The 12005-nt window shown below is 49.2% G+C and overlaps 1 protein-coding gene across 4 annotated transcripts in view; it reads left to right on the forward strand.

Annotated features, from left to right (window-relative positions):
- The first annotated feature begins 3342 nt into the window (after positions 1–3342).
- The window catches only part of LOC147030540 (5'-AMP-activated protein kinase subunit gamma-1-like), a 202971-nt gene continuing 194308 nt past the window's right edge, over positions 3343–12005 (forward strand). For 2 of the 4 annotated variants that reach the window (XM_085874693.1, XM_085874696.1), the window contains exons 1-2: positions 3343–3668; positions 4210–4278. In XM_085874693.1, coding sequence (XP_085730819.1) covers positions 3552–3668; positions 4210–4278 — 186 coding nt within the window. In that variant the 5' untranslated portion in view covers positions 3343–3551. The remainder of the gene's footprint in view (positions 3669–4209; positions 4279–12005) is intronic. The other 2 variants (XM_085874694.1, XM_085874695.1) reach the window with 2 other exon arrangements.

Raw genomic sequence — 12005 nt, forward strand, 5'->3', positions numbered from 1 at the left:
CGTTGGCGGACCCACGGGAGCCAACAAGATGGACTTGATGGAGACTTTGAAGTATTTGCATGCCATGGTGATTACCGAACAGATCGGAATGCTCTTTTCTCTACACCTAATTGAGTCTGCCGGGGTTACTCCCAAAAGCTAATGAAAGAAAGAAGTATTTATGATCAAAGTGAATATTTATGAAAGAACAGAATGGTGGCACACTGGAAGAGCCGACCAGAGAACATAGTATTCAAAAGTAACCTGAGATCCCTACCCAAAGGTGAAAAGGTATAAATCTAAGTACTGCCACGGACTGGCAAGTACTACCACATACTACCAAGTACTACCATGTACTGCCAAGTACTACCAAGTACTGCTACGTACTACCAAGTACTGCCACGTACTACCAAGTACTCCCAAGTACCGCCACATACTACCAAGTACTACAATGTACTGCCATATACTACCAAGTTTTGCCACTTACTACCACGTACTACTAAGTACTGCAACGTACTACCAAGTACTATCATATATTACCACATATTACCAAGTACTACCACGTCCTGCCACATACTACCAAGTACTTCCACGTACTACCACACACTACCACGTACTGCCACGTACTACCAAGTACTTCCACGTTCTACCACGCACTACCATGTACTGCCACATACTACCAAGTACTTCCACGTACTACCAAGTACTACCACGTACTACCAAGTACTATCACGTACTACCAAGTACTACCACGTACTACAAAGTACGACCATGTACTACTAAGTACTACCATGTACTGCCACGTACAACCAAGTAATACCATGTACTACCACGTACTACCAAGTACTACCATATACTACCAAGTATGACCACGTACTACCAAGTACTACAATGTACTGCCATATACTACCAAGTTTTGCCACGTACTACCACGTACTACTAAGTACTGCAACGTACTACCACGTACTACCAAGTACTATCATGTACTACCACGTACTACCACGCACTACCATGTACTGCCACATACTACCAAGTACTTCCACGTACTACCAAGTACTTCCACGTACTACCACGCACTACCATGTACTGCCACATACTACAAAGTACTTCCACGTACTACCAAGTACTTCCACGTAATACCAAGTACTTCCACGTACTACCAAGTACTACTAAGGACAATGGACTCGATGGCACTTGAACTTCATGAACCCAGTGGCATCATCAGCTTCCATGTCGGATGGAAAGAGCGAATAGGCCAACGATGAGTGGTGAACATTTGATGGATAACTTATTGATGCAGTCCGATGGAACCGCCACAATGACAGGTTCAACCAGGAAGGGTCATCATCAAGTTCTCGGAAGAAGTTCCACCATTCAGGTGAAGCTGACAGGAAATTTGGGATCTTGAGCACTCCTTGAAAACACACGCTTTGGATCTTAAAAGTGTGTACCTCACAATACAATCAGGCACAGTGAGTGCCTCCGTTAACACCGAGTGTGCCTGATTGTACAGACAGGGCAGGCAGGCCTTATTCAGACTGACTGGAGGATGGTGTGTTCCTCGAATCAATGGCCACCTCCAACCCTCCTCTTACCTCATCTCACTAGACCCCCCTTCCAGACGTCGATACTGCAACATCCGGAAAATTAATAATTAATCCTCGTAATTGTAATGATTATTATTTTTAATCGTTGATAACCCTTTAAAAGGCGAAGCATTGCTCGGAAAAAAGGAGCAACGTCATGTGCATGGAGGAGGGTAGTTGTGTGTTTGAGCGCGAGAGGCGCATCACGTGCTTGGCAGTCGGTGGGGGACGGGTCCACGGGGGGGGGGGTGGATCATGGATGGGGAATCAGAATGCAGCGATTAGCGGGCACGTGGCCAGAAAGGAAACCCGAGTTTCACTCAACGTCGCCATAAACGTCCAGCGAGCGATGATGTATGGGCACGGCCTGCACGGCCTACACGGCCTACACGGCCTACACGGACTACACGGACTACACGGACTACACGGACTACACGGCCTGCACGGCCTGCACGGCCTACACGGCCTGCACGGCCAGCACGGCCTACACGGCCTGCACGGCCAGCACGGCCAGCACGGCCTACACGGACCGGGCCCGAGTATCTTCACCTTGGGACGGCCAGGGAAGAGAGTACGAGGGGACATCATGTGACGTGCAGCAATTGTATTGGATGTTAATAATTATTGATGTCATTTTTCGCGTCACTGAAATTAAATTGACGTCAGGTCAAGGAGTTCAAGCTGCCGTGTGATTGGCCAACTCGTTCAGCAATTCGTTCTGTTTTGATCGTCGGTTTTCATGGATTTCAGGGTTGCAGGTCCCAAAACGAATCGCAGGATGCGCACAAGGTCACATGCAGGTACACACACACACTCACTCACACACACACACACACACACACACACACACACACACACACACACACACACACACACACACACACACACACACACACACACACACACACACACACACACACACACACACTCCTTGGCACGAGCTGCTTGGTGTCACTGCAGATATGACGTCACTTTCCTGGCTTCGTAATACGGTGACGTCAATCAGTGGGCCGTTGCGTCACTCCTGCAGTCGTGACGTCTTGTCGCTGCCCGACGCTTTGAACAGACTGGCTGAGCGCTCATTGGCTCACGAAGGTGGGGGCGGAGCCTAGTAGCTTGTCACTCAGGGAGGGCGGAGCAACGTTATCAACGACACGTGCGAAAGTGCGGGATGGGCGCACGTGGAGCACGTGGAGCACGTGGCCGACTTGTGTTCATAAATAGGATGAACGGGCCGAGCACGACCGGCCAGGTCTGTTCAACGTCTGTGCGATAAAATAAAAATCCATTGCACCGACAACTTGTCCGAATTATTTATTTCACGGTACCGCTCCACAGGCCGACTGTCGTTCAAAATATAGTACGAGCTTCAGGACAACCGGCTTTCTCACCGAGATTTGCGTTACCCGCCATGCTTCCTGTATCATTTCAAGGCTCTTCGGACGAGAGTCGTGAGCGTTCGAAGGACGTCACACTCTTACGTGGTTTATTAACTTCGGCGTTGTTCATGCGACTCCGTGGAAACCGCGATTAATAAGATACCCCACGTGACACGTAAACGCGTGAAGTTTGTAAACACGTGAAAACGCCCGCCGGGGGTTTGTCCTTGTGGACGTTGCTGGGATGGGCGGTGCCGAGAGGGCGCGGCTTGATATGGATGTGGGCGCGGCTTGATATGGATGTGGGCGCGGCTTGATATGGATGTGGGCGCGGCTTGATATGGATGTGGGCGCGGCTTGATATGGATGTGGGCGTGGCTTGATATGGATGTGGGCGTGACCAGAGCGGCTCTTTAAACAAGTCCTCTGCAGGCAGATCGGGTGTTCTAAACAACGTCGTGTGCGCTTCGACTCAGGGTCGTTATGAGGCTTTCGTTGGCACGACCGCGGGGAGCACGCAGTGGCTGAGCAGACGTCCAAGATCTCGATTGCAGGAGAGGGGCGATCGAGGTGTTCAGACCGACGGGCATGACCTTGCAGCGCCGGCATGGACGGCGGTGCTGACAGAGCGCAGGTATCCCGAGACAGGAGAACCAAGGGGGATGATGGAGAGGAGAAGAAAAAGAAGAAGAGGCGCAAACCCTTACTTCGACTGCAGATGAAGGTGAGAAATGCGGATCCATCGGACTTTCCGGGGGGGGGGGTGGGGGGGTTGTTGTACCGTGATTTTTATTTATTTATTTTTTTTAGCTCGTTCAAAGTCATTAAGCGATGTTTTGCTTCCTAAACTGCATCCTTGCGTCGAATGGACACCGACGGTCCATGTGTGTGTGCGCTCGGTGCACAGCTTCGCTGCTTCATCAACTCGTGCCGCGTTCCCACGAGCCGAGCCGAGCCGAGCCGAGCCGAGCCGAGTCGAGTCGAACCGACCCGAGCCGACCAGTCAAGGTCCTTGCCCGACTTGCTCGTGGGAACCGGACCGGCGGCAGCTTGTGCGCTCGCGCGTCATCTGTGCATGAAGAATTATTTATTATTATTATTATTATTATTATTATTATTATTATTATTATTTTGTACATGTAATATGCTTTTGCTCCTTTTATTTTTTTTTATCGATCTAGTACCTGGGAGTCCTTTATTTTATTTTATTTTTTTTTAATTTATTTAAATTTATGATTAAAAATTGCTTTGCACGTGCTTGGCAGGACCGCGGACCCGCGTGTCACGTGCTGGATGGTGGCATGGACGACCCCGGGTTGAGCCCCTCGTCCGTGGTTCGTTTTTATCGCTTCTGCCATTGTGTACAATTTCCCAGCCATCTTTGTCATGAATCCAGGACTAAGAGGATTTCAAAGTTTGTGTTTGGGATGTCGAGGTTGAAGGCTCCATTGAGTGTTTTATTTTCCATCTCGGAGTGGTTGCGGTTATGGGGGTGATGCCTCTTGCACAGTGTGCACTTGTCGCACTAATCGTATTAATCTCCAAGTTGTGACACTATTGCCTTGTTTTGGTTGGCTTCTTTCGTTGCAATGCTACACACAAACTATAGCACTGATTGCAATCTATCCTATCGTTTTTATTGCCAAAACCATTGCACTAAAGCTTGCCATTTTCAAACCCCACATGTTTTTGCTCCAAAAAGTTGTTTGAAACACGCGATCTGTAAACATCTCCTCCGCCGTGGGATAGGGGGACCGTGTGTCGCTCCGTCTATTGCGGCACGGATCCTGACCGGGGCGTTCTCGTCGCTCACCATCAACCCGTGGTCCGCACGGGTGGATCTGGAGATGCAGCTGTGACTATGGCGAATTGAGTCGCCCCAAAGCTCTCCTGATTTTTGTACAGGCTGACAAAGCAGATGCTGCTCCAAACAACCATGCTCGAGTGCATTTGGTCAAACCGTCTGGTGTAACGAGAAGCGTTTGAAGGGGTTAATAGATTCGATGTAAACATTGACCACTGCATGCATCTATCTGCTTCATTATATACTACGTTGACAAAAGTATGCGGACGACCCTTCTAATTCATGGATTCGGCTATTTCAGCCACACCCATTGCTGTCTGGTGTAAAAATCAAGCACACAGCTGTGCAATCTCCATAGAGAATCATTGGCAGAAGAATGCGCCGTACTGAAGAACTCGGTGGCTTTCAACGAGCTCGGTGCACCGTCATAGGATACCACCTTTCCAACAAGTCATTTCATCAAATTTCTGCCCTGCGAGAGCTGCCCCAGTAAACCGTAAGTGCTGTTATTATGAAGTGGAAACGTCTAGGAGCAACAGCAGCTCAGCCAGGAAGTGGTGGGCCACACAAGATCACATAATTGGACCGTCAAGTGCTGAAGCACGCACCGTGGAAAAATTGTCATCGGTTGCAACACTCACTACCGAGTTCCAAACTGCCTCTGGAAGCGACAACAGCACAAACACTGTTCATCGAGAACTTCATGAAATGGGTTTCCATGGCCGAGCAGCCGCACACTAGCCGAAGATCACCATGCACAATGCCAAGCGTCGGCTGGAGTGGTGTAAAGCTCACCACCATTGGACTCTGGAGCAGTGGAAATGTGTTCTCTGGAGTGATGAATCACGCTTCACCATCTGGCAGTCCGACTGGCGAATCTGGGTTTGGCGGATGCCAGAAGAACCATGCTCGAGTGCATTTGGTCAACCGTCTGGTGTAACAAGAAGCGTTTGAAGGGATTAATAGATTCGATGTAAACATTGACCACTGCATGCATCTATCTGCTTCATTATATACTACGTTGACAAAAGTATGCGGACGACCCTTCTAATTCATGGATTCGGCTATTTCAGCCACACCCATTGCTGTCTGGTGTAAAAAATCAAGCACACAGCTGTGCAATCTCCATAGAGAATCATTGGCAGAAGAATGCGCCGTACTGAAGAACTCTGTGGCTTTCAACGAGCTCAGTGCACCGTCATAGGATACCACCTTTCCAACAAGTCATTTCATCAAATTTCTGCCCTGTGAGAGCTGCTCCAGTAAACCGTAAGTGCTGTTTTTGTGAAGTGGAAACGTCTTGGAGCAACAACAGCTCGGCCAGGAAGTGGTGGGCCACACAAGATCACATAATTGGAGCGTCAAGTGCTGAAGCACGCACCGTGGAAAAATCGTCATCGGTTGCAACACTCACTACCGAGTTCCAAACTGCCTCTGGAAGCGACAACAGCACAAACACTGTTCATCGAGAACTTCATGAAATGGGTTTCCATGGCCGAGCAGCCGCACACTAGCTGAAGATCACCATGCACAATGCCAAGCGTCGGCTGGAGTGGTGTAAAGCTCACCACCATTGGACTCTGGAGCAGTGGAAATGTGTTCTCTGGAGTGATGAATCATGCTTCACCATCTGGCAGTCCGACTGGCGAATCTGGGTTTGGCGGATGCCAGAAGAACCCTACCTGGCCAAATGCATTGTGCCAACTGTAAAGTGTTGTGGAGGAAGAATAATGGTCCGGGGCTGTTTTTCATGGTTGGGTCTTGGCCCCTTAGTTCCAGTGAAGGGAAATCTTAATGCTACAGCATTCAATGACTTTTTTTTTTCTTTTTTTTTTGTATGCCTTGGTCGAGGCTCGTATGAGAGCGAACACACAACTCCCATCAAGGAGGCATGAGACAAGAGGGGCGGGAGTGGAAGGGACAAAACAGTGGGGAACAGATACATTAGGTGAACAGTGGAAGGGAGAGGGATGGGGATGGGACGGGGAACATGGCGCAGAGAAGATGGACATTACAGGGACTTTCAGGAAGGAAAGCAGGAGAAATGAAGGAAGTGGGCTTGGGTGGATTATCGGGGGTAGAAAAGATCGAGGATTTGGATGGAGGAAGATAAGAGGTGGTGGTGAACAGCTGTTTTGAAAGCCTGGAGGGAAGAATGGGAGAGAATAGAGTGAGGAAGTTTATTCCAAAGGCGGGAAAAAAAGAGGAATGAAAGAGTGAAGATGAGCAGTGATTCGTGATTTTGGTAGTTTTACCAGAAGGGGGTTGATGGCGGACCTTGAGCGCCCTGTGGAAATGTGGTGGGGACAAATCGCAGAGAGAGCAGGGGGGGGCAAGGCTGGAGAGGAGTCGGTAGAAGACAGAAAGACCACCGACCAACCTGCGGTGATTGAGTGAGAGGCCCAAAGACTCAGCTTCATTGCGGGAGATGCCGATGATCTTAAATGCCTTGGTTTCGACAGCGGGAAGCCGAGAAAGGTGGGAGGCAGGAGCACCAGCCCAGAGGGGAGAGCAGTACTCCATCAGGCTACGGACAAAAGCTTTGTAAGTGGTCAGGAGCTCAAGAGGGCCGAGGAAGGACTTTGCACGATGGAGGATTCCCAGTCGGCGACTGGCTTTTGAGGCGAGGTTGGAAATGTGACTTTCACAGGAAAGGTCATGGCAGATAGTGAGACCCAGAAGCTTGAAAGAAAAGACTTCTTCCAGAGGATTGTTGAGAAAGTGGATGGGGGGGGGGTTTCGAAACGGTCCTTTCGAAGAGACATAGTGAGAGTGTGAGATTTGTCTGGATTGAAAGACATGTTCCACGTGTTGGACCAGTTTGTGATTTTATCCAGATCTGCAGTGAGCGAAGAAGCTGCTGCTTGCCGGTCTGAGGGATGACAGATGGTACGGCAGAGGGTCGGCAAAGAGAAATAGAGGATTTTCCAGAGAGTCCGCGAGATCATTGATGAAAACCAGAAAAAGAACAGGGCCCAGAACGCTACCTTGAACTCCAGCCTGCACAGGAAGAGGGGATGAAAACTCCATTTAGGGCCACACGTTGACTGCGACAGGAGAGGAAGTCTGCGAGCCATGAGTGGAGATGGCCTTGGATACCATGGGAAGAGAGTTTGGTGAGCAGTGCAGGGTGCCAGACTTTCAAAAGCACGTGATATGTCCAGGGATACAGCTCGGATTTCCTGTCTGGCATTGAGGACCTCCATCCATTGATGGGAGAGCAGAAGCAGCATATCCAGGGAAGAGTGACCTGGTCTGAAACCAAATTGATAATTGGAAATCAAGCCATTGGAGAAGAGGAAGGATTTCATATCTGAGGCGATGATGGATTCCATCACCTTGCTGATGATTGGGAGAAGGCTGATTGGTCTGTAGTTATAGGGATCTGTTTTTACACCTTTTTTATACAGGGCAGTGATGTTAGCAGATTTCCAAGCAGATGGCAGATGACCTTGGGCAAATGAGAGGGTGAATAGAACAGAGAGGGGGTGAGCAAGAGCAGAAGAGCAGGCTTTGAGGACACGTGAGCTGATGCCGTCTGGACCGGTTGCAGAATCTGAGTCGAGGTTTGAAAGCAAGCTCTCCACCTTGTCAGGAGAAAAGGATACACAGTCCAGGGACAGTTGGGTGCGACTGGGTAAAGTGGGTAGAGAAAGTGATGGGTTTAGGACACAAGATTTAGCTGCAAACACCGAGTTTAGACAATCAGCTTTACCACGTGTGGAATCAGCAGTGCTGCCATTTGAGGTAAGGGAGGGGATGGAGGGGGAACATACACCAGAAACAGATTTGATGAAACGCCACCAGGATTTTGAGGAGGGAGAGAGGTTTGAGAGTTCAGACTTGAGATGAGAAAGATGTTGTTTTCTGGCTCTCCTGAGGGTAGATACACACTTGTTCCGAGCTTTGTGGAAAGAACTGAGATTGCCCTCAGTTGGGTTTGCTTTCCATTATTTCCATCACGACTAAACATTCTAGATTCTGTGCTTCCAACTTTGTGGCAAAAGAATGGGGAAGGCCCTTTCCTGTTTCAGTATGACAATACCCCCATGCACAAAGCGAGCTCCATACAGAAATGGTTTGTTGAGATTGGTATGGAAGAACTTGACTGGCCTGCACAGAGCCCTGACCTCAACCCCATCGAACACTTGTGGGATGAATTGGAACTCCGACTGCGAGCCAGACCTAATCGCCCAACATCAGTGCCTGACCTCACAAATACTCTTGTGGCTGAAAGGAAGCAAATCCCTGCAGCAATGTTACAACATGTTGTGGAAAGCCTTCCCAGAAGAGTGGAGGCTGTTATAGCAGCAAAGGGTTGATTAATGCCCTTGATTTTAGAATGAGATGTTGGATGAGCAGGTGTCCACATACTTTTGGCCATGTCGTGTAGTTATAAGAGTTCACAAAGCAGCATGGAAAAGTTGATTACAAACTAAGGAAAACAACATTCAGGGAGTAAATAGATGCACTGTGCATTGATGTTGTGAATTATTATTCACTGTTGGAGACTTGAATTTGTTATAAATATTTTGTTGTGTGTGTATGTGTATATGTATATATATATATATGTGTATATATATATATATATATATATATATATATATATATATATATATATATATATATATATATATATATATATATATATATATATATATATATATTGTTGGGTGAGAAGACCACGAGGTGGGGGTTCCCAGCAGATTCCCCGGAATTGTAGGCCGTCGCACACGCATAATTTTGTGACACGGCGGATCGCTTAACCGACCGTGGATGCCAATAACTCAACCGCGTGACCAAGGGTCCTCCCGTCTATGGGTTAATCGGGTTACCTAATCATCCCTCGCCAACCAACAAAGTTGGCAGGGGATATAGAAATGGGTTCCGTCCAAACGTCCGTCCGTCCGTCACATTTTGTTTCCAGAGCTTAACTACAAATCCCCTCAACATATCTTTACGAAATTTGGTACACATATCAAGCAAGTGGTGAACTCGTGCCTTTTGATGTTTACAGATTAAAAAATTTTTTTTTACTATGGTGGGGGATATCGAAGACTTTGTCTTCAACGAATGCTAGTTGTTGTTATTTCCATGTGAAGTCTGCTCTGTGTCCCCTTTTGTAAGTTGCCTGTTTATTTTCACACCACACGCTTCTTTCAATCTCTGCACAACACACCCCAATAAATCTTCACTGTGCCACATATTTTTCCTCGCCTGCTTGTAAATAAATTATTATCCCCCGCCAACTTCATGGGTTCCGTCCGTACAGCCGTCCGTGCGTCCGTCCATCCGTCTGTCGCATTTCTTTTCTGGAGCTTAACTACAAATCCCCTCAAGATATTGTTGCGGATTCGCGCCCGCCGGCGTGCTGACGGCCACGTAACTCGAATCGCGGCACGTCGCCCACCGGACGGACAATCCAGTCGTGACCCTCTCGGACTAACGCCGGGAACCAGTCACGGGTGGACCTTTCGGTCTCACCGCGATCGAGCCAATCAGCCCCCGCGTGGGATAGGGTTGCTCGCCAAATTCGACCTACCTAAGTACCCACGCGGAGGGTAGACCGGGCGATCGCACCTCGCCGCAGGTCGACTTCGGACACGGGCCACTTAAGCGACCCGTTCCGTACTATCAGAATAACCGAGCGGTGTTATCGTCGACCTCGACGGTTCGATTAATTATCGGGCGTATTCAGCCCACTACCAACCCTTTACGTGAAGCAAGATGAGGGTTCAATGGGGGAAAAGACGAAGCGAAGCGGGAGAACAGTTCAACAATAAAGCACATTTATTCGCGGCACACGGGAAGCACACAAATACAATTCCACCAAATGCACACAAAAAAAAGAAAACACAATTCCATTTACACAAAAAGCAAATATAAAAGCGAGAACACAGTGCAGAGCTAATACCGACTACCGAGCACACGGCAACACTTATACAATTCTACTTCACAGACGGCGCCGACAACACATACCCAAAACCAAGGAAAAGAATATCCTCAAGAATGAGGCGGGCCTGAGGCCGAGACCGGGTCGGGCCTACCCGTCTGGTGATGAGACGCGGAGCGGCGATGGCCCCGCAACCCGCGGGCCTCGTGGACGGTGTCTGGCCGGGGGTGGGAACGGGCCCCTCTTGGTCGCACTATCTCAGCGCGGGGGGAAACAGGAGGGGGTTGCTGATGCTCGGGGTATAGAGGATCTTTATTATCCCTGGTGTGCGTCTCCACCTCGGCCAGGTCGCGCTGCCGGCCTCCCTCGGGCGTGCAGCTCCCGGCACCGACGCGAGCACCCCCTCGTCCGACTCTCTTCAGCTTCTCCAGCCACTGCAGGCTTCGGGCTCCAGACTTCCACACTCGTCCCCTCCGTTCCGACTCCTTCTCGTTCTCGACTCCTTCTCGTTCTCGTTTGCGACTCTCCTCTGACTGACGAACACCGTCCTTTTATCCCCCCGTAACTTCGCCTTTGACCCCCTCCCTTTGACCTTTCACCTCGCTCCCCATTGGCCCGAGAAAAAGTGGGCGTGAAGGCTTTTTGATCCACAAATTTGCATATATCGATCGTTCTGGAGGCGGGGCCAAATCGCCCCTCGCTCACCGATTGGACGGCAAAAAGTGGGCGTGTGTCGTTTTTGATCCGTTTTTGAAGCACAAAATCCGTGATTTTGTACACGCTGTTCGACGCGCGTTCTGCATGAGTCCAACACCGGTACCCACAGCGGGGCAAGAACGGTGGCGATGCTACGGTTGTGAGGTGTGCGTGAAGGTCGTGGCGGTTGTGGTGAAGCGGTGGTTGTGGTCGGTGGTTGATGTTGTGGTTGTGATCATGGCGGTTGGTCCAAAATAAAGATAGTAAAAGAAAAACGGCTATCCTGAAGAGTCGCAGCACGTATAAATGACATGTATTCCCACTAGACAACGGGTTTGGGCCTAACTACACATGCACTTACCGAGATACCTCACCTAAGGGACCTGAATGGTGGTTTGCGAATCTGGTAACCACAACACTACCCCCTTCCCTTTTTACAGACTCGTCCCGAGTCGTCAAATTTTCGTGTGCCATCATGTGTAGTTTTCCCCTAGTACACTTTACCTACGGATCCCTGAGTGCGACATTCATGGTATTCGTGTCCCCAAAATAAATAACCTGAGGGCTGCGTAACTATCTAAACAAACTCACTCACACGGATGACTTAAATAAAATTGCCGGCGCTAAGACAGACATGCCGGGGGGCGCACTCATATGTACAGTACATC

Source organism: Eptatretus burgeri, chromosome 3, assembly GCF_056783735.1.
Source record: "Eptatretus burgeri isolate ZD-2024b chromosome 3, Ebu_testis_v1, whole genome shotgun sequence".
Classification (NCBI taxonomy): Eukaryota; Metazoa; Chordata; class Myxini; order Myxiniformes; family Myxinidae; genus Eptatretus; species Eptatretus burgeri.